This window comes from Zootoca vivipara, chromosome 1 (assembly GCF_965207765.1).
Source record: "Zootoca vivipara chromosome 1, rZooViv2.hap1.1, whole genome shotgun sequence".
Taxonomy (NCBI): domain Eukaryota; kingdom Metazoa; phylum Chordata; class Lepidosauria; order Squamata; family Lacertidae; genus Zootoca; species Zootoca vivipara.
The window spans coordinates 63,344,617-63,367,907 of NC_142582.1; the positions used below are offsets into that span (position 1 = coordinate 63,344,617).

At 45.1% G+C, this 23,291-nt stretch overlaps 1 protein-coding gene across 3 annotated transcripts; it reads right to left on the bottom strand.

Moving 5' to 3' along the window:
• Positions 1–364: 364 nt before the first annotated feature.
• Positions 365–17,569, bottom strand: LOC118087716 (L-lactate dehydrogenase A chain). Of its 3 annotated transcripts, none has more exons than XM_035120659.3 (8): positions 17,521–17,569; positions 9,939–10,073; positions 8,876–8,993; positions 6,365–6,538; positions 4,689–4,862; positions 2,729–2,846; positions 1,596–1,719; positions 365–1,150 (listed from the first exon to the last, which is right to left on the bottom strand). In XM_035120659.3, exons 2-8 carry the CDS (start codon positions 10,062–10,064, stop codon positions 986–988), a joined length of 999 nt encoding a protein of 332 aa, XP_034976550.1. In that variant the 5' UTR covers positions 10,065–10,073; positions 17,521–17,569; the 3' UTR covers positions 365–985. The 3 variants fall into 3 exon arrangements, with proteins under 3 accessions (XP_034976550.1, XP_088522740.1, XP_088522745.1); XM_088666614.1 differs by having other exon boundaries at positions 16,937–17,569; XM_088666619.1 differs by lacking the exon at positions 17,521–17,569 and adding an exon at positions 15,983–16,789.
• Between the last annotated feature and the right edge of the window lie 5,722 nt (positions 17,570–23,291).

The following is a 23,291-nucleotide window of genomic DNA, read 5'->3' on the forward strand; positions in this document are numbered from 1 at the left end:
ATTTTGTTCAGGGGGACTAAGTATGCTTAGAATTGCAGATCAATTATCAACCCCCCCCCCTTCACAATTACCTTGCTAGTTTAGTCAATTATAGGGCACATTGATCAGATTTAGTCTTGGGGACCATTCTAGAATTACTTACAATAATACACTGTTGGTTAATGTGCACTCCCTGACTTATTGGGGGGAGAGGGAGTTATTAATCCTTGTTGATTTACTTCAAATAACACAGATCTGTTCTCTGCCCACCCTGGCTTACATGGCAATAAAGGGTGCATGTGTCTATTAACTGCTGTACAAAACCTGGAGACTGACGATTAGTCATGTTTACGGGCAACCATATAGACACATAGACACAGAGAAGTAGCAGTTAACTGTTTATTTTGTTGCTTAGGCTGGTACTACAGTTGGACAATTGCATCAGTTGTAATTGTTGCATACAGAGGTTTTTTTACATAACATTTAAGACACGCCTCTAGAGTACACATGGTTCTCTTGAAAAGTATGCACAAAGACTAAGGAAAAAGGACATTTAGAACTGTTCAATACTGGAGATTTAAGTCATCTGTTAAGCAGAGAATATTGGTCAGTGAATCTGCCAATCCTTTTTGATCACAATATATTCTTTGGTTTTCTACAGCTTTTGGAAGCCCAAATGAGCTCTTCTGTTCTGAGTGACTAAAGTTTAGCTGAGGAAAGGCAGGAAGCTTCCATTGGGCAGTGTTGTTTCAGAGCATGCTGGATCTACTTTTACACCACTTAACAAGAGACTATGTTACAATCCAGTTACCAGGGTTGTGGTAAACAGGAGCTGCAAGTTTCCTACTGGGTAGAATAGGCATTTCATTTGCAAATTTAGCTCTGCATTGTGTTGGTAGTTGACACACATCGTTAAGGGAGTTGATCTATCTGAAAAGTGCAACAAGACAATCCACTAAGACCCATTAAAAACACTAGTTAAGCGGTGAAGTGATAGGACATCAGCTTAAAACTGAAGTTCCTTCTGGATCCCCCAGAGTGTATCTGCACTCTTCCTCAACTTGTCTTCCTCTTCGGTCTTCAGGGTCATTTTCACCACATCTGTAATTCCTGAGTAGCCCAGGACACAAGGAACACTAAGGAAGACGTCATCTTTAATTCCATGCATGCCCTAGAAAGGACAGTAAAAGAAAGACTTAAGCCAATTAAATAATGTTGATTTCCATGTAATAAATGCTTTCCCCATTAGCGGGAAGGGGGAGAAAGCACCACCCTTGCAGGGAGAATGTATGAGTTGGGGTAGCCAGTGTGGTGCTCTACAGATTCATCAATTCCATGTAGGATGGGCCCACAGAGTTGCCATCAACATCTGGAGGGTACAACCATGGCTGCCTGTGATCTGGAAGATGGGCTGGTTTTTCCTAAGGTGTTGCCTTCCCTTCCTGACAAGCAGCTTTTTGTCCGCATGAGGAAAGGCTTCTGCAATTTTCTGTTCCTTATTTAAAGCAAACTCATTTACTTGCTTTGGCAGCTACTGCCTCTGTTAGCTTGACTATGCATACAGCACAGTAATAATAAGAAACCACATTTGCATTTGACACAAGAGCATGTTTTACCTTCACCATTGTAGAAACCGGATGCACTCTCCTTAAGTTCTTCATGAGAGTTTCAGCTAGATCAGCCACAGAAAGACCAATTGCCCAAGATGTGTATCCCTTCAGCTTGATAACCTCATAAGCACTGCGGGAGAACATTAAAAGAATTGAATCTTTCAGCAATTTTTTTTAAAAAAAGAATCATGTCTATTAAGCAACAGCATAGCTGCCCATCTATACTTCAAGTGAAGTCCATCTGAGGCTACTTATTATCTATTAAATTATTATTTTTACAAGCCAGCTACTAGTCTTCCCCTGTAGAGATGCTGGTGCCTGCATGGAGTGGCTTTGCTTGCACATTTTGTCAAGCCATAGTTAATATTTAAACATTAAATACAAATGAGCAGCATGCTCAAAGTCCTTGCTTTGTTCCGTCTCCCTGGCCACACCATTTGGGGGTGGGGGCGAGGAGACAAGCTACCAGCCTTGGCTTCTCACGTTGTTCAAACAAAGTTAGGCAATGGTTTGTTTGGAAAGATGCAAACCAGGGTTCAGATATGGCACAACAAGCCACAGCATGTGGTTGTTGCATGTAGCGCAAGCAAGAATAAGGGAGAAGCAATCTGGATTTTTGAACGCCTACACTAACAAGCTGCTAATTCACATTTAATGATAGTTAAACATTAACGTTAACAATTACCTAGCATGTTATGTGAACCAGGGCAGTTTGTAAATGGATCAATCCTGCAGGAATGTGAAAAGTATGCACAATTTACTTTATTTCGCTTTCAAAACACATTCAAATTCCACAGTGCAGAATATAGTGATTACTATATAGTATCTATCAACAAAGGGAAATTAACTGAACTGTGGTTTCCAACATTGGAAAACCACCCTTCAGTAATATGGCACCGTAAAAAAGCACTCTAAATCAATATTTTTTTTAAAAAAAACTAGACAACTGGAGATTATATTGTGGGGAAACAAAGGGGTTTGGTCCAAAGTTGCATGTCATGGGGCAAAAATGCTTCATTAAGGGTCAGGGGACCTTGTTGAACAGTGCTATGGCATCCTTGAAAATGAGAAAGAAGCAATTTCTGGAAGCTCAGTGGAACCCCATTTCCTCTCTCACACCGAGACGAGATAAAGATTACCTTTCTACCACATGCTTGTGGACTTCTTTCCAGTTCTCCTTGTCACCATCAGACCCCATGTCTGGATGCAAAGTTTTCAAAGAGACGCCAGCAACATTCACGCCACTCCAGACAGGCACTGAATAAAATGCAGGAGATTTTCTGAGCAATCTAGAATGTTTTTCAACCCCACAGAAAGCAAAATTCACAAGTGTTTCACACAGATCTGAGCTGGGCAGTTAATGTAGCATGATGTACCAAGTACAGTTTTATAATTACTAAGAATCTTGCTGCACACACATACCTTCCTTCCCCTTAAACTTTGGCTAACAAGCAGTGGAGATGGGTCCTTGTGTTCATCCATATTGCATTAGCCACTGACCTGCCCCCTTTAACTCAAACCCAGGGAAAAGGGTGGGTTTTCATCCTACTGTGGCAATGCACACGCATCTTCCTAAAATGGCCCAGAGCCCTTGGGGCAGAAGAAAGACTGCAAAAGTGCTGTGACCACACACACAGGGCTCGGCAACCATGTACTGCATATAATCTGTCATTCAAGGATGAGAGTGGCAGCAGCAGCTGCTCACCTAAGGCAAGCAAGCAGCAAAGTACAAAGCTGAAGGCCAGATTCAATTAATGAATCTTGCTAATGGAAGCTCGGGCAAGGACTTGTGCTAGCGCACTGTGGCTTTCCCTTCTACCTCACCACCACTTGGCTTGGGGTGTCACGAGAGGGAGAGAAACCCCAGAACAGTGCACTCGGGAGGGGAGAGGGGATTGTGCTTATATTCACTGCTGCAAGACGGGATAGAGGAGTAGTAGAGTAGAATCTGAGTTTATGCATCAAAGCAGAATTCTAGTGGCAGTATTGGTGCAGGGCTGTATGAGATCACACAACTCCCAAATATGGGATGACAGAGGCCAAGACAAACTTGTAACTGCTTTACTGAACACCCACATGCAAGGGTCTCTGACATGAAAAGGATTTAATCTGAACTCCCCAGTTAGGAGTAAAGGGTAGAATTTAGCCTGGTAGGGTTTGGCCTACTTGGATTACAAAGCTGACCTTTTGAAACAGAACTGCTTAAGTCAAATATAGACCATCTAGTGTTACTTCATGCAGTAGGGACAGCTAGATTATATTCCTAACTTCCATACAGAGGGAAGAGTATGGGAACCTCTCTGTGGGTTTGCCCAGCACCTAAGTCTGATGTGGTCAACGATTCTATAGCAGTCTTCAAAATTCTAAAAAGGTGTCACATGGAAAGAGAGTGAAGCCGACTTGTTTCTTCATTGCTCTGGAGGGCATCGCAAGAGGTGGAACGTGCAGAAAAAGCAGGTTTTGGCTAAATACTAGAACAGAGGTAGCCAATGTAATGCTCCCTCCAGAGTATTTGATGGATTCCAACTTCCCATCAGCCCATCATTGTCAATGATATGGGGTGATAAGAGCTGTAGTTCAGCAACATCCGGAGAACACCATGTTACCTAACCCAGTGTTAGGAGATGCTTCCTAACGAGAAGAATTATTCAGCAATGGAACACTGCCTCCGGAGGTGGTGGGCTCTCCTTCATTGCAGGTGTTTAAGTAGATAATGGATGGTCCATCAGGGATGCTGCACATGCACCCTGCATTGGAGGATCCAGCATTAAGCAGGGGACTAGCCTAAATTAATTCAAAGTTTCCTTCTAACTCTATGATTCTACGTTCAAGAGGTAGATCTGGGAAATGCTCTGCTACTCTCCTTTTCACCAGGTACAGTTACCATCAGTATTTTCCAGTCCCACTCCCCACCTTCCAAGAACATGAAGTCAAAATAGTCTGTTTCCTATGAGCTGGGTAGCAAATGGATTACATGTCAAAGGCTTTCATGGTCTGGGATGGATTATCTTCTCTACACTAGCTACTAGGGCAGACTTCATGTTTTCACCAATCTGCCAGGAAAAGGGCTCTGTTTGAAGAGGAAGTTTCCATGCTTACCACTGGAGTCTCCGTGCTCTCCAACAATCCAGCCATGGCAGCTGAGAGGGTGGATGCCCAGCCTCTCGCCCATCAGGTGCCGGAAACGGGCAGAATCCAGATTGCAACCGCTTCCGATCACACGGTGCTTAGGGAAGCCGCTGATCTTCCAGGCCACATAAGTCAGAATATCCACTGTCAACAAGCAAAGTCACCTGGTTAGAAAGTGATTGTCACATGCACTATTGAAGACAGAAGAGCTTCAAGAGCACTGGGAACCTGCAATCCTTCACAAAGAGAGAGACTGTTTAATTTCATCTCCAATTCTGCACAAGGCTATCTTGATGATGAAACGCCCAAACCATCCTTGCTCCAGGCAGCAGTTGAAGGGCAGGCGAAACATTAGGAATGGCCAATTCCATGCCCATGGTTGAGGTGTTTCTTTACAATCCTCTCATTTTAATATGAGGTCCTTGGGCAAGAGTGATTTGTACTATGGTTCTGACTTGCCTAGTAGATGTACCCTGTGAGTTAACAGCACGATTCCAGAATTATCTATGTCTTACAGAGGACCCAAGGAGAGATATCTCACTTGGGACCAGGGCATGCAGGCAGGACATAGCATCTTGCAAGTATCCCAACACCTCCCCAAGCTCTTATCCAGCAGAGCAACCAAAGCTCTAAGAGCTGTCTTACAGAGTTGGGGCCGTGGTCCATCCAGCTTGGCATTGCCAAGGAATCTTTATTGGTTCTATCTGGAGATGTCAGGGTTTGAACCTTCGACTTTCCTATGTTAGGGACACACGCTCCAACACTGGGCTATGGTCCATCCACCATGATTACCAGGGCATCTGAATGCAGCCACTGTGTAAACAGATCAGAGAAGAGTGTGCAAGTGGGTTGGCACAGAGAGTAATATGGTGTAAATGAGCTATTAGCTAGGTACTAGGCACAGCACCTTGTTTTACATGGGGAAAAGTTAGGCGTTTCCTGTAGACTACACCATAACAGTCAAACGTGGAAGTACTGCTGTATTTCCCATGAGACAATGGAAGACAGCCTTAGGAATGCTTCCACTTCTATCTTGGAAACAGATTCTCTCCCCCGTTTTACCCAGAGTTAGGGAAAACTTCAGCAGCGACCCTAGACAGGATTGTCACCAACATCATTCCAGTCATCATAGATACTAGATAGCAAAATCATTCTTCAAATAAGATTCTTATATAGCTAAAGCAGCAGCACCCGCACTCAAAAAGGAGTTATGAGCAAGTTTATGGAACCCATAAATCCATGAAATATTTAGAAAGGGGCAGTGGTGACCTGTAGCAGCTCAATGAAAAACAGCATCATTAGTGGGCATGGAATGATGATTGGGTGCAGAGTAGATAGAGTGGGGACATGGAAAGAGGTAAGAGAATTAATGGAGTATTCTGGGAAAGGGCATTGCTGAATGGAACCCTGAACAGGAGCACTCCATGGGGCAATATTTTGTTGCAGGTCACACTTCATAATCTAAACTTAAGTGTTAAACCATGATGTCCTGGTGGAATAGATATTTTCCTTTTCATGGCCAAGGGAAAACTTGGAATGCCTTCAGGATCCCCCAATTTCCTTCTTAGAAGCAGGCAATTTCTCCTTTCAAAGGACTGGAGGGTGAATTGTGGTTCATAAGCAGTTAAGAGTAGGATATGACCAACCTGGATTTGAAACAACAAGCAGCTTGCAGTCGGGGCTGTACTTGACAATGCTGGGAATGATGAATTTGAAGATGTTCACGTTGCGCTGAACCAAGTTAAGACGAGACTCGCCTTCTTGCTGGCGGGCTCCAGCAGTGATGATGACCAGTTTGGAGTGTGCAGTCACAGCATAGTCTGCAAAAATTAATAAACACATTTGTTTCTTCAAGATACATTTCACAATGCATTTTACAATTCCAGACAAATGGAACGCACAAAGCATGACTGGAAGAGAGGAATAATTGGGTCCACAGGAGCAAAAGGACACCTTTGAGGGCTGGTCACTGGCAGATTTATGAGCTGTATAAAGGGAATTTGTGCCTCAGAGAACCTGAAGTCCTAATGCTTGCTCTCTAATAAACTGGCTGTGCTCTTCCAAGTGATTGCTTAGGGGCTAGAAACTTTTTTTTTTTAGTGTTTTGGAAACTAACAGTAAAGTAGCTGCTGCCACTAAGTCACCTTTGCTCATCTGGATGTAAGAGCAGCTGCTATGACTTCAGACACTCCTTACTGCTATCATAATTCTACTGCTACTTCTCTCCCTTAAAAAGGATTAAATGTTTTATATGTATGTAATTTTGCTTTCAATTAGACCCTGTTTAGAAACATAAGACAAAAAAATCAAGCCACTTTTCTGCAAAGCCCAGGCCCCTTCTGGAGCTACTGTTTTCAGATGGTATTGCTCTGAAAAGAGAATGGAAGGGGAAACTATGACTAAGCTCTCTGACTATTGGGAGCAGGGGAAAAGTGCCCTTTGCAGAGCCATTAAATGCTATTTAAAATTTTATCAAAGGATTGTGGTCAGGAAAGGACTGCGGTTGGAAAATGGAAGCAGAGAAGAGCTCTTGTCTGCCAGTTTTAGAGCAGCAGTTTTAGCAAAAGCAACAATACACTTCTCTACACCGTAGCTCCTCTGCTTTGTGCTTTTGATCGACAAGGATTCAATTTATTTGGTATCTGGTCTCTTACACTTAGAACTACATCCAGTTGTTCCAACTTACTCTATTAAACACCTTCCCAAGGCTGAAAAGCCTGTTCTCGGGGTTTTTTGTTCTCTGTAGATTGTGACTTTTTAAAGGAGTATAAAAAGACTAAGGGAAGTTAATTCTACACCTCTCATCTCTTCCTTGCCTGATCCGAGAGATGCCACCATCAGTGTGACAAGAGACCCTACACCAGAGTCCCCAGGTTCCCTGCCATCCTTGAGAAGCCTTATTGACCCCAAGCCAGCATTACCAGAGGAATCAGGCTATTCATTTATCATACAAACAACACCTGAACAATTCCAGCCTGGCTGAGTCTAACAACACCACATACTACTGGAAGCAGTGGCAGTATGGCCACAGCACGCAAGAACTGGCTTGGAATCTTGCAATACTTTGTTTTAGACTAGGAGAGAGGACTCAACAAAAAGGTGACACCCAGTTGTTATTGCTTCTCTGTGTGTTTTTTTTTTAGTTATCAGCATATTTGTCAAAATTCATTTGTTGCTTGTCTCTGATAACATTGATATGTTCAAACCTAAAAATATAATAAACCCAGTGTAAATTCATCGATACTTTATCCAAAGCCCTGCCAGGCTCATGATCCTTCTTCAGCTTTAAATGTTGTCTGTTTTCACTCACATTGGAAGTAACAGAGTGCTCAAGAGTGTGGCTACTTTTTTGCCCACTTTGCAGGGCCAGGAGAATTCTGCATCCTAGCTGCTTCCATGGCCCTCCTCTGGGGCCCTACCAACATTATAGTTCTGGTATCAGTTGGGCTAGGGCTTAGGAGATATTTGCAGCGGTGAGGAGGCATGCTCCAAAACCACCTACACCTCTCAAATGTTGGGGTTATGAGTCTCTGGTGTGTCAGATGGGTAGACCTTAGCTATTTTATGGCCCCAAGACATCCTCCCAGGAATATTAGGACTGCACCCACAATCCATTCTCAACACTCCCCTATTGATAGTACCAAAAGAAGCAAAAACAGGCTTCCCTTGTATTTGTTCTAAGCTCTGCCAGACAGATCTGTCAAAGGGTGAGCATTTGTAGGGAGGGAAATGGACAGAAGAGCAGGCCACCTCAGCCAGCAGAAGGACCAAATTCCTGGTTAATATAAACAGCCTTTTCTGTCCTCATGGTATCGTATGTTTGATGCTCGTTGCTACCTTTATCAAACCATGGTGCTTTTCAAAGTAATGCAACTTAAACCACACAAAACATCCTTTATCCACAACACCAACCCTCCAATGCTTTCTGTATAAATTCTGTGCAGGTCAGCTGCTGGTTAAACCAGATGCCTTCAAGTCATCATTGCCATAGTGAAAACTCTTTAAAGATAGGCAAGACCAAAGTTGTGGAATGTCAAAGGCAAGAGAAGTCACCTCCACTTCCAGAGGCTCCCCTCTCGGATAAACTACTGGATGTTGCCTTTCTATGTAGCATCTGAAATAGATGACCTGTACATAGAGGACAGGGAAATACTAACCTTTGCCAGAGACAATTTTTGGTGTTCTGAGAAAGAGGCTGCCATGCTGAAGGTCCAACATCTCTCCCTTCAGCTTGTCCTCCATGACGTCAACGAGGGCAAGTTCATCAGCCAAATCCTACAAAAAGCCAAGAACAGATAGATCAACCCACTGGCTTTTTTAAGAGACCTGAATTTTGTGGCTCTGGGAAGGCCTGCACAAGCAGACATACACCAAGACAAATTGCAGCCCACCAGGCCCTTGATAATAATAAAAATAAACAGTCCCCACCAGGCAGCAAAACTAGGGAGCTTTGTAGAGCTCCCGATAAACCACCATACATGGCTGTTGGGAGTGTTTGGTCTGGAGGGTCAAAATGAATTCAGTGCATGGTTACCGTAAACTAATGCTGATATTTTGAACAGATCTGAGGTGTGCAGTGCAATCTTATATATACACTGATCTTGGAGTATGTCCCACTGAAGCCAATGGACTTATTTCTGAATAGACATGCATAGGCTGTACTGTTAGAATTTGTATTCACAAACTGAGTTTATTGAAACATACTTGACTGTCTATGAAAACACCTGTACCCGTGCTTTATAGAACATTTTATTTTTACAGATAGACATAGCAATACACAAATTTAGCATTGTTGTACCAGTGTTTCACCGAAAATAAGACACCGTCTTATATTTATTTTTCCTCAAAAAAACACACTATGGCTTATTTTCAGGGGATGTCTTATATTTTTCCTCCTCCTCCTGCCACAGCCAGCATTGCTGCTGTGCCTATCACTATGTCTTATTTTCGAGGTATGGCTTATATTCCTTGAATGCTTACAAATCCTGCTATGGCTTATTTTATGACTACATCTTAAAATAGGAGAAACAGGGTATTTGTTCATAACTTTTGTTACAAAGTAACACCAAGGGACTTACTTTAAATTCAGTTAAGAAGAAGAACAACAACAACTACAACTACAACTCAAAATACAGCAATGCAAATAAACAGCTAAAAATATTGCTAAACAAAAAAGGCAGGACTACAGATCTTGCCCCATGAAACACAGAATTTACCTACCTTCATCAAAATGCTTATGGCACAAGCCATGCCAACTGCACCAACCCCGACCACAGTGATCTTGTTGTGGGCATGAGGATGTTCCTCTTTGTGAACATTTTCAATCAGTTTTTCCTTGAGAGACATCTTGTAGTTCTGTGGGAGGAAACATAAGAATACAATCAACTCATTTTCATCACTTGTTGAATTGTGCTGTGATGATAAGTTAACACAGTCCATTTCAAGTATGAATCCCATCACTAAGATACACACACCACAGAGTTTACTCTGCTAATTTGTAAGAACCTTGATTTTGCTTGATTGTTATTGCAGTATTTGAATTTTAGCAGAATTTTCTTCTGTTTTCAGAATGGGAACAAAGTCATGAGTAAATTGCCCATTGATTTACATGGGATCCAAGTTCAACCGACTAATTTTAATGTGGATCCAACCCACTGTTGGCACATATGTATCATGCCCCACCCCAATATGCATTAGAAAATTTGGCAGGGTCATTGCAGGTGAGAGACAGAGGTTTTCAAGACGTGGAATGCTAGTGTGGTGTAGTGGTTAGGGTTCGTGTCTCTGCTCCTCCACATGCAGCTGCTGGGTGACCTTGGGCTAGTCACACTTCTTTGAAGTCTCTCAGCCCCACCCACCTCACAGGGTGTCTGTTGTGGGGGAGGAGGGGAAAGGAGATTGTTAGCCGCTTTGAGACTCCTTCGGGTAGTGATAAAGCGGTATATCAAATCCAAACTCTTATTCTTATTCTCTTCTAATGTACACAGTCAACACTAAACTATACAGTATCTTATCAAAGGATCTTGCAAGCTCAGGGCATTGTGCAACAAAACATCTTGTCAGTTTGATCAGTATGCTTTCAGGCACAAAGTCTACTCAGGGTGTGATTGAGAACTAAGAGATGCGACTGACTGACTCACTCGGAAGTAGTGAAACACTCTGCTCTTTGTTCTATATGCTTATCTTAAAAAGTTTTTATTTTATTTCTTAAAGATGTATGTTTTGTTTTGATTAATGTTAAAAGCTGTCTTGGGAGAGAACAGCATATAAAAACCCATAAAATATTAGGCAGCATATAAAAACCATAAAATATTATGCCATACTCTGATGTTCCAAACCCTGATGTTGTGGCCACTCTGGAAATGGTGTAGGGGACAAGAGACCATGAGGCTTGGACTGAAAACTGGCAGCATGGCAGGTGGAAATCCTCAGAAGGCCAAAGGTTGATTCTGGGTATCACGTTGAGCCAGAGTCTAGGGCTAGAAGCTAGTGGCAAGTTGGGAAAATAAAAAACTTGGGTAGTACCAATGGGAGTGTGGGGGGGTGCATGCCTGCCAACGCAAGAGCACAGAAGTGAAAATAAAGGGGTCAATATAGCAGATTAGTGGTCAGTGTTGCTGGAATGAAGGGGCATTTCATGTTAAAACTTTGGAATTAAGAGTGTCAGGCAGTTCTGAATCAAAATCAGCAACAAGCCATTGCCATCTCAATTAAAAGTTGGTGAACCAAACTGGGGGAGAGAGTATGGTGCAAGAACATGTGTAATGTAGTGGCATAAAGGCACATCTGCTTGGTGGGAGAAGGCTGGTGAAGAGAAAAAGGCTGGGGAAAGAGGAGGAAAGATGCCCGGCAGGACTGAGGAGGGAGGGCACATTGAAGGGATATATTGGTGGGCAGAGTTTGAGTGAAGAATATGGAATGTATGATTCTGGAACACTGACAGCAAAGTGCTAAGATGACAGACCTCAGAACCAGTCATTAAAAGATGGGCTTCGAAAGCTCATGGGATAGTCAGCCATACACCTGTAGTCCAAAAGTATGACGATTCCTGCATTCCAAGCTGCCCCACATAGAGCAACTGCAAGGGAGAAAAACCAAAAAGTCTAAGCTCTCCTGGGTGCATCACTTCAGTGTCACCTGATATGCAGCACTGCTCAGTTATGCTCTTTGTAGCAACGATGCTACTGCAAATGTGGAAATACTGAGTGTCCCTACTGAATATATTGAATCAGTTACTGTAGGCCTTTTTGTTGCTACTAGATGCAGCTGTTCATATCGTTCAATTAAATTGCAAATGCTTTCATCTGATCAGCAATTTTACAGCATCAGATGCCTTTCCTGAAATTGAAAGACACATCTCTATAGGCAGAAATGTGTTCTGCAGAGTGTAACAAAGCAGGATTTTGTTGTTGTTGTTGTTGTTGTTGTTGCATGTCTAATTCAACAAGCAAAATGGAAACCTGATTCCACTGCCCTGTAGGGGCCAAGGGCACAAGGGCACATTCTGACATGAAAGGGTTCTGGCGTGGCATCTGATGAAATAGCTGAATTCAAAGGGAATCTGCATGTGTGATGCTAGGAGAGCAAGGGGGTTACATGCACCTAGATTTACAAAATTCAACATGTTGGAAGAAGGATGGGGAAATCTGGTAAATCATGTTCCTGTGACCAAACACAGGACAAAATATTATTAGAACCTGGTACCAGTGGTGCACTTCTGGAGTCATTTAAAGAAGGACCATACCTCTTTAAGCAATCATGGCTTCCTCCCAAAGAATCCTGGGAACCATAGTTTGAGTTCTGAGAGTTCCCTTCACTCTGGGAGTTGTGGCTATGTGAGAATAGAGGTAACAACTCACAGCAGCCTTAACAAACTAGTTCCCGGAGTTCTTTGAGATAAGCCATTAAGGAGAGAAGAAGAGTTTAGTTTGGATTTGATATCCCGCTTTATCACTACCTGAAGGAGTCTCAAAGCAGCTAACAATCTCCTTTTCCCCTCCTCCCCCACAACAAACACTCTGTGAGGTGAGTGGGGCTGAGAGACTTCAGAGGAGTGTGACTAGCCCAAGGTCACCCAGCAGCTGCATGTGGAGGAGCAGAGACACGAACCCGGTTCCCCAGTTCACAAGAGTCTACCACTCTTAACCACTACACCACACTGGCTCTCATGACTGTTTGCAGTGGTATGATACTGCTTTTTAAAGGTGAGATGAGGCCTTGAGTCCAATTTACAAAATCAAACTCTTACACTGAGAATGCACTGAACTATGTGTGTCCACATGACTGTGTGTGTGTGTGAGAGAGAGAGAGAATAAATTCAGAACTTGGTGCCATCACCACAATGCTGCCAGTAACAGCATGGTAAATGCACACTTGTGTTACAAGTCATTTGGTTTGTGTGCTGGAGCAACTACATCAACTTCCAGTGTGAATTGAGCCCCTCCAAATTCAAGCCTAATTTAGCCCCAACTGCTGGGTCTGTAGACATTTAAGTTCTTCTGCCAGCTCCTTGCCTGGAACTAACTGCACACAGTCATAGTCATGTGCAGGATCAGCCTTGTTGTGCAGCCAAGAGTGCTGGGCTTTGACCAGGGCTCAGATCTCAGCTCCCTAATGAAGCTAATTGGCTGACCTTGCATCTCATTTTAACCCACAGGTGTCAAACCCAAGGCCCGCGGGCCAAATGCGGCCCGCCAGACCTCCTCATGTGGCCCGCCGAGCGCCCCAGCCAGCAGGACCCAGCAGCGGGACCTTGGCCGCACCGACAAACAGGCCGCTATCTGGAGGCACGCGGGGAGCGCTCCGCTTGGAGACTACAGCTCCCAGGGGCTCCTTTCGGGAAACCGTTCTCGCCTCTTACTCTCGCGAGATGGCCCGCCGCTGCTCCCTTCCCCAACCCCACCTCTCGCAACTTCGCGCTCGCTTTCGGCGCGGTGGTTGAATGTGGGGCGGGGCGGTGGCAGCGATGACAACGCGCTCCGCTGCCGCGTCGTCTCCTCCGACGAAGCTGCCGTTCGTCCGGAAGCTCCGCAAGTCCTCCAAAGTCCCTCTCCTTTTCTGGCTAGAGGAGACAAGCGCGCTGCAGCCGCAGCTGCGGCTTCCAGGGGCGCCGAAATGAGCGGCAGAGGCAGGGCTGGCTGCTGCTGCTGCTGCTTCTCCCTCTCGCTTGCTTGCTCGCTCTGAACTACCCAATGAAGGGTTGCTTCACTGGGAGGGATCAAAAGAGCAGCGAGGGGTGTGGGGAGAGGGGTGGGAGAAATGCAACAGTGGAGAAACTGAGGTCGGGCTGCCTTTAAATGGGAGTTTAAAAAAAAAGGTTTCAATCCCGAGGAAATCAGAAGCAGATTTCAAGACATTTAATCACACACAGGGTGTCACTCTTGTGTGTGTGTGTGTGTGTGTGTTATGCTTTTCAAAATCTGCTTCACCCAACAAGGACAGCGAATTTGGGTTTCCTGTAAATTTCCCAAATGGAGAAGGATTGATTGGCGAAAAAGGGGAGGGGGAAGGGGTGGGCGGCTAGCAAAGGAGCGGAGAAGAATGGCATATTATCTGGTAGGGGAGGGGTGGCAGGAGGGAGGCAGCCCTCCATTCCTCCCTGGATAGTTTATATAGATCAGGGGTGGCCGACTCCAGAGAGACTGCTTGAGTTGTTGAGCTTTTTTTAGGGAGATATATGGTCCGTTTCCTGAGGAACGAACAGAAGCAGCCACTAACGTTACGGAAAGGGTTAAACTCCGACTTCACTTCTGCACAGGGAGAGGGGGCGGGGCCAGAAGGGCAGAGCCTCGCAGGGATCGACCAATAGACTAACTTGCAGGCTGCAGCTAGCTGCAACAGAATATTCTAAAGTAGAGCGGTTTGAGAATTTGTTGAATATAAAACATTTTTACTTGTCCTAGATACCTGCGTGCTTTGCTGATTACTGGATCCATGGTCCCTTGTGTTCACATTAATGTTTGCATATCGTATGACTTATGAGGCTCAACCCAAGGCTGCACTTCCACACCCATTTATACAAACCTATGCTCCATTGGGTATTAAAGATACATAGGCTTGCAGTGCAGAGAATTCTTACATTTGCCCTCTGCTCCATGAAGCGCCAGAGCAGGAGCCCCACCCAGCCCCCTTCTGCCCCCCCCAACCAGCAGGAATGAGGAAGGGCTGAAGGCTTCCTCACTCAGCCCCACACCCAAGCCCCTCTCCCCAGAGAACCCTGTGAGGCGCAGGGGGATGATGGGGGACCCTTGTAAATCCATCTTCCTGAACAGCAGCTCCAAGCGTTTGGCAATATTTGTATGTTTTAAAAAAATACTGTCTGTTACCAAAAATCATTTTTCAATAAATTGTACAATAATTGTACATTTGAATATCTACTTGCCATTATTCTGACTATTTTTCTGCTTTCAGAGCTAGTTATTACTTACATTATTACAAAAAACAGTAATAATTGAATGCAGTGACAATAATTTATGATAATAAAGAGTGGACACATAGTCCTACAGATGCAACCGGCCCTTTGAGGGTGACCAAACTGCTGATGCGGCCCCCGATGAATTTGAGTTTGACACCCCTGTTTTAACCTATTTCCATTGCAAGGAGGAGGCACAACTATGCTTGCTCCCCTAAGCTCCCTGCTGAAAGGGCAAAATAAACAGGTAAGAAAAACGAAAAAGGAATAAACAGGGGGGTGGGGAGAGAGCATCATGGAAATACGGGGGTCCAATATTGCATATAGAAAACGATGTTATGCCAGGCAAAAGCTGCATCCCCACTTCAGCATATGTAGTTTGGGCCCTATAGTTTGCATTCCTGCACAGTCCTAAGAATTACCCCTAATTAATCTGCAAAAATATTGGAAGTCACAACAAATTGAGGGAAAGGGCATTTTCCCCACAACACAATGCCTGGCTCCACCTATTCTCACTGAAGAGTGAAGTGGTTCACTAACACATTATCTTTTCTGAGATTCTTCCGACATCCTTTAAACTAGGTAGCAATTCTGTTAACCAGGAAGAGTATTAAGCCTTGGGAGGTAGACAGATTTCAGGCTTAGTGGATACTGTATACTTAAAACACACACACACACACACACACAGAGAGAGAGAGAGAGAGAGAGAGAGAGAGAGAGAGAGAGAGAGAGAGAGAGAGAGAGAGAAAATACCAAAATACTGTATTATCAGCCAAAGCCCATGCACGAACATGTTATAATTAAAAATACAAGGTGTCTAGAATTTGATTTTCTGAACCAAAACTGAACTCACAGTACTTGAACTCAGGAGTCCTCTCCTGCTTAGCACACACCCCCGGCAAAAAAACCACCTATGCTGTATATTTTAAGTGGGGAGAAGCAGTTTTGTTAGGGCAGCCCGAAACCCTCGGCGATCTAACGCAGATCCGTCAGAGATCAGCGGATCCAGATCTACCTTCCTCCCATCCCTACAATAAGAGGCACTATCTTCCTAAGGGGATCACCGACTGCAAGCGCGATCGCATCCAGCTACTGCCGAGATGAACTACCGCTTTATACCCCTCCCAATTAAATTTCCGGGAAGCAGGCCGTGTGAGGCAGTGCTGACCAGTTTTCCCGGTGCAAGATATTCAATGGTCGGACTCGGACGGGGGGGGGGGCGATGCAGGCGGAGAATGGAAAGAACCTTCCATACTTCCTCCTCCTCCTCCGTGCAAGTCGAATGCAATCAGGTTGATTTAGCTGCCGGGGATAAAAGGCAAGCAGGAATCCCGGCTCAAAGGCATGAGAACTACGCGAGTCAGAGACTCAATACAACCGCGATCTCCGCCGGGGGGGGGGGGTGATAGGGCGGTGCTAGTCCTGCTCCCGGGAGGAAATAAAGGAGCTAAGAAGGTGCGACAGCCTGCGCAATAACTCTGCTGCGCTTGAGCTGCAAACCTCACCATGGACTAGCGACCTAGAAGCTCCAGTGGCCCAAAAATCGCAACCTTCCCCGGACTTCTCCCCCCACCCCTTTTTTTTAATTTCCTCCCGGCAGTGCGATGACCCAGCGGATTTCGAAAACCACGTTTTCCCTCCTCTCTGTAGCGGATATTGCAGCACCGAGGGCGGAGGCGGCAAGGAAATAGGACGCGTCCACAGGTCCTCGCAAAGTAACTCCGCTCTCCTCACCAGCTTAGTCATCTCTTCACCCCAACACACCCAAAGCCTCGGAGCATTGGAAATCCATTTAAAAATTCCATACCTAAAACAGCTCAAATTTATTCAGGGTCCAGGGCTCGGCGTTTTCCGCTTCAAAGTGGACTCTGACCTGTACAGAGCATCCCTTTCTGCAGCCGCCTCCCTCCACCCATCGCGTTACATAACCAGTGGGCAAAAAAAAAGGACAACAACAGCCTGCTTCTCCCCCCTCCCCTAACGGGACCGGGGGGGGCGTAGATTCCAATTTCCTCCTCTCACACCTTCTCACGGGTAGCCAACGTGGTGCCCTCCAGACGCCGCTGGAGGCTACAACTCTCGCATCAGCCCAAGCCGGCGTGGCCAACAGCCAGGGATGCTGGGAGATATGCTCTCACAACGTCCCGAGTCTCCACGTTGCCTTACCCCAACCTAAAGGGTCGCCTTCCTACAGACTCTGCCTCTACTTCCTTGTGCGCCCGGTCTCTTAGATCCGCTTTGTAGGATCTCCTTCCATCCATCCAGCAGAAGGAAGTCCTCTTTGGACGACTTGCTTTACCCCGAGGGTGCAACTAAGCGGAGAAAAGTGGCGTGGGGCGCTTTGCACGCCTCGCCCAGCAGCCTGCCTCGTTCCCACGAGCGCTTCCTTACCTGGGTAAGTCTAGCAAAGCGTGCGCGAAATGACCGGGCCCTCCGATTGCCGCTGCAGTACCGCGAGGCGGGGGGAGGCGCCGGGCGCTTAAGTAGGAATCCCGCGCGTGACGTCGGAGGGGGCGGTCGCCGCCGCTTGTCTGGCGGGGTTGGCCACCGTGGGACGTGCCGGCCCACACGTCGAGGGGAGCCGGGCTTCGGCGGCGGCGCGGCTCTGACTCAGGCCGGCGCAGTCACTCCGCAGCGCACAGGCGCGAAGAGTTAGGCTCCCTGGGTGGGGATCGAAGCACGTGGCGTCCCTAGGCTACTCGCTTCCTCCTAGTCAGGTCAGAGGCCGGGAGACCCTACGGAGGAAGGAAAAACCCAGCGACGTGGTGGCTGGAGCGGATGCGGGACGCAGCACCAAACAGGCCGGAGGGCACCCAGATCTCGGAAAGGCTCACAGAAGGGGCCTGCAAAACCATCAGCCCGATGCCCTGCGGCACAAGGCCTGAGAACCAGTGTTGCGGAGCCACTGGGGTCAACTCGCAACATGGATGCCACTTTTTAGTTTTTGTAGGAAAAGCAAGCAGCCGGTCGACTAGCATTGCTGGCGTGGAGAGGCAATCCAGCAGCAAAGCAATTGGTTTTCATTCCTTTGGGCGCGTCAGTGGGGAGCACTGGGCTGGTGGTGGTGGCGGCGCTCACAGAGAAAATACAAGCAACTGCCTCTGCCCACCGTCACTTTCCTCCTCCTCCTGGGCAGTGCAGCAAAGAGGAAGCAACGAGCATAGAAGGAGCAGCTGTCCTCATCCTGTCACTTCCTGGTTTGAGTTGACCCTCTGTTGGCACAGTGGTGGAGGCTCCCAATCCTCAGAGAGAGAATGAGGAGAAGGCAACTGCCTCCCTTGCATTATTGCTCACCTTCCGCTCTGCAGAAAGTTTTGAGCGAGTGATGATGGCTGCCGCTGCTCATTTCTGAGATGCCCTCTCCCTCTGGGGGCACTTCCTGCTCATGCACTTTGGGCAGTACAGGTGGGGGTGGGGGAGAGGCCCAGCAGAGCCAAGCAATGAAACAGGTGGCCAGTGACTGTAGGCAGCTCACAGACGGAGTCAGGAGATTAGCCTCTCTCTCGCCATCAGTATCATGGCTCAGCAGCAAAGCATCTGTTTTGCAGGCAAAAGGTCCTAGGTTCAGTTCTGAGCATCTCCAGGTAGGGCTGGGAACAGCCCCTGCCTGAAACCTTGGAGAGCTGTTGCCAATCATATAAGACAGGTTTTAAAAAAATGTTCCTAGCCCAGTGTTCTTAAGACTGACCCGCAAGTTTCAGACCAAAGGCTTTTTCAGCCCTGCTGGGTATTGAACCTGAGACCTCCTGACTGTGACGCTCTGCTACTGAGCTGTAGTTACTGCCCATTAGAGGAGTAAGCCACCACCTCTGCCTGAGTAATATAGCACAGAGAACTAGAGCTCATTTGGTCCCAATCCCCCCCCCCCCCCGCCCAGAGAGAAAGACTGAATAATTATTGGCTGTTTCTCCATTAACAGCTCTTTATCACCCAGAGAGAAAGGCTGTGTGTGTGTGTGTGTGTGTGAGAGAGAGAGAGAGAGAGAGAGAGAGAATAAATGACTACCTACTGTACTTTTTCTCCTGTTCTCTGTTCACTGTCTCCACCCTAAGCAGCAGATTTCAGAATGTTTCCAGAAAGACTCAGTCCTGGATCTCTTCTCCCTTTTCCAGTCTCAGCTGCTGCAGGGCAGGTTACTATGCACTGTTTGATCATCTCTCCTCACCAGTAACAGCTGCTGATCAGCTACTTTGCTCTCAAAATAAAAGGGGCAAGGATGCTGACACAAACCCCCACTCATACACTAAGGCAGGCATGTCCATAGTCCGTTTCGGGGGCCTAATCCAGCCTGCCGGTCGATTTAATAGATATGTCCTGGAATTAAAAAACCCCAACAACTTCAATCCTAAAAAAAAAGCTCAGCACACATGTTCACTTCATCAAATCTGACCCTCTTTGAAAAAAAGTTTGGGCATCCCTGCACTAAGGAGAATAGAAGGATTGCTACTCGACCCCACCCCCACTCACCATTCCCCCATCACCTCTTTCCCCCTTTTCTTCCTAATGTAACACTAATGTCTCACAACAAATGAAACTGATCTGCAGAAAATGTAACTTGGGAAAGAAACATTGCACATACTTTTGCAAACCAAAAAATATTTAATAAAAATATTTTTAAAAAAAATAAAATAAATAAAAGGGGCAACCAGCACAGAGCGTATCTAAAAAAGCTGTCATTTGACCCCAAGTTGCCATCCTGTAGACAAGACACTTATTGGCAAGTAATCCCCACTGAACAAATTTACTTTTGAGAAAGCATGCACAGGATTGGGCTGTCAAGTTAACATAAATGCATGCAGCTGGATCCTAAGCATATGTCCATGTGCTTAAGGATTTCACAAACAGAACATCCCTTCAACTTGCAGACATGGAAAACAAAATGTAAACAATGGGAAAAAGAACCCTATTATGTAACATCTGATCACTTCTCCTATGGGATGAATATCAGCAGGTTGAGTTTTGCTAACATCACCAATTGCTGCAGTAATTTACAGTCTAGACTCCACTCCCAAAAGATACTTTGAACGATATAAAAAATAATTCCTACACATGCATGACTCTATATACAACTTGAAGTGAAATCCATAGGAGGAAGTTATAAAGTTCATTAATGGTTAAATATCACTTCGGATTGAATATTGATAGACAGTAGAATAGACTATTGAAGGAAAAGATGGTAACACTTTCTGACAGCATTACTTATTGGAATAAAAAATACATATTTCCACCTATGTTTAAAAAGCACACATGTTTTTAATGGAGAGTAGGGTGAGTAGATTGAGAGCTGCTGGTAGACCTATAATTAAAAAGAACCCTTTAAATAATAATTTTAGAAACATATTATTACACAAGCAGGCACTGATAAAGCAGATTTTACATATTTAATATTTTTCATCCTCTGCAGTCAATAGGTTTATTGAATGTCCCTGTTGAAAACTACCTCATTTGCTGTGCAGTTAGTACTAATTGCAGGCGTAAGCGTATGTTAAGTTGTGATCTCAGCGTGACCAGTGGACTACACTTATTGGAATCTACTAGTCTGTGTGCTGATCTGCTGATACGGTATTTATTGCACCTACTCCACTGTTTGCACTCCAAATGAGTTTGTACTTTTTCCTGCTATGGATATTTTTAAATTGCGGACTTCTTGCAGAGTGCAGAGGGTATGGGGAAAGCTGCTACAATTTGATTTTGCTTCAAGATGAGAGAGGCCTTAACTTCACCACTACAGTCATACCTCTGGTTACATTCGCTGCGGGTTGCGTACATCATGGGTTACAAACACGCAGAACCCTGAAGTGCCAGAACGGGTTACTTCTGGGTTCAGTGATTTGCGCATGCGCATGCGTGCTGAATGATGCCACGTGCATGCGCCGAATCGCGCTGCGAGCATGCGCAGATTCTGCACTTCAGGTTGTGTACTGCTCCGGTTGCATACGGGGCTCCAGAACAGATCCTGTTTGCATCCAGAGGTACCACTGTAGAAGGATGGAACTTATCACAAGAACAGGTCTATATTCTCCTTAGCAAGACAGGCTGCCCCATCTGAGCCTCAGCACCATAACACATCAAACTCAGCCCTCCAGATGTTTTGAGGCTACAATTCCCATCATCCCTGACCACTGATCCTGCTAGCTAGGGATCATGGGAGTTGTAAGCCAAAAACATATGGAGGGCCGGGTTTGAGGAAGCCTTTCACTAGAGGCTTTGTTCCATTCATACTCAGGCAGACTGGCAGTGTGTGAGAGAGAGGTGGGGCAGGCAACTGCTGCACACCCCTTCTCTATTTCTTCATATCCTTTCTTTAAATCATTTTTAGTAATTTCCCAATAAAAACAGCCTATTAACATATCCATAATCATAATCCAATTAAAAACAATAAACTAAAATAAAAAAAACCCAAATTACAGTCCAAATTATTATTTATTAATTTTTCCGGGCTCCCCATAGTCTGGACCTCTTGAAGTATATCTCCAATATCTTCGTTCCTGCTGCCTTCTTGTTGTTCTCATATTTTCCACATTCCGATCTTAACGCTTTAAAGTTCTCCGTCCCTGGCTATGCAATTCTCAATCATGTCAGAAATCATATATCCTTTCATCCATCTAATACAGCATTATTTGTAAATATGTATTTTTCCAACTGTCTATTTGCCAGCGCAGTTTTTCCTGACTTCATTCCAATCTTCCAATCCAGGCCGTTCTCCAAGTCTATCGTTTAGAGTTTAATGACGCAGCAACTCCCATGTTGTTAAGTTATTCCAATCCGGGCTGTTGTCCAAGCCTGTTGTTTGATGTTAAGCATACTGTTTGCATATTGCAATGAAATGAACTGTATTCCACAGATATAAGTCATTTGGCAATCAATCAGCTTTCGGAGACCACACAATAAACCCTTCTGGGCCCTAGAAGGGGGGCTGCTAGACATCCATTTAGCCTTCTCTCTCACTCATAATGAATAAATTCTGCAAACAGATGCACTGTATGTTATACCAAATTATTGTCTCAAGTCACTACAAAGTCAGCCAGCAAGCATCTCCCACTTTCCTCAAAAAAGGGAGGAACTCTCATTTTTCTGTGCTGCGTCATATTAACAAGCGCCATCTTGTTTCTTCTTTTATCTTTATCAAGTCTTTCAAGTCTAAGTAAAGCTGTGCAATTGAATACTTAATTATAAATAGAGGTTCACTTGTAATTTAAAAGAAAATTAGGTTTCTTAACGAGGCTTGGTGTAGAAAAACAATTGTAGGTATTGAGAAGGAAAAAAGAACGTACCAATCACCTCCATAATCCAAACACCCTGATGAGAATCTCTTTGAAGTCCGAGCTTAAACACCAGGGACTGTGCAATTCTGCAGGTTTTTCCTCAGTCTTCTTTGGTCCAGACTATGTCTCTTTATTGTCCAAATCTAATTATTTTACCAAACAGATATTTCCGGCTATGAGAGTGGCTTTGAAGAGTGCCAGCCGTGTCGTGCTCTGGGACTCAGTGTCCTGCCGCTTGCACCTTGATGCAAGCTGACAATCTCGGACAATCTGTGGGTCTACAAGATAGTTCTCCCTCACTCTGGGGAGTCTGCCAGGGCTAATCACCCCCATACCAGCCCTGAATTACTGGCACGGCTGAGGTCCGATCGTATGGGAGTCAGCCATTTCTCACCGCCGGAAACAGGAAGCCCCTATTTCTTCATATCCTTTCAACCATTTCCCCCACTTAAAAAAAAATACTTCTCAGCAGCATTATCAGTAAGCTTGCTTGAGGACATTTCATCTGGCTTGTAACCTCTGTAAGAGATATTGGGCATATATGAGTTTCCCAAAATAGATTTTTGGAAGGTCAAGTAAGGCTCTTTCTCTGCCCCCAGTATAAAAAGCTCTGGCGTTTTAACTTACATGGAGGGTCTTTTGTGGCTACTTACTCTGCCAGAGCAATAATGTTGCAGTCCTGTGCACATGTATTTGAACAATTGGATTTACTTCTGCATTTCTCAGGGTTTAGCAGCAAATGGCACAAAAACCTACTTTTTGTTTTTAATAAGAGGATATTTTAATATTATTGCAAACAGCTTTGCATAATTACGTCCCCCACTCTATCCAGTGAATCCTTCCATCTGCTTTGCTGCTTCTTCAGTGAAAGAGAGAGAGAATTATGTGGTTAAGGTT

Bases quoted from the DNA above. Each gene is read 5' to 3' on its own strand.
- LOC118087716 (XM_035120659.3), bottom strand. From the start codon at position 10,064: ATGTCTCTCAAGGAAAAACTGATTGAAAATGTTCACAAAGAGGAACAT. The intron at 6,539-8,875 runs GTTAGTATTTCC...TAATTTTTGCAG, and splicing joins AAAAATTGTCTCTGGCAAAG to ACTATGCTGTGACTGCACAC. The intron at 4,863-6,364 runs GTTGGTCATATC...GCTTGTTGACAG, and splicing joins GCTTGTTGTTTCAAATCCAG to TGGATATTCTGACTTATGTG.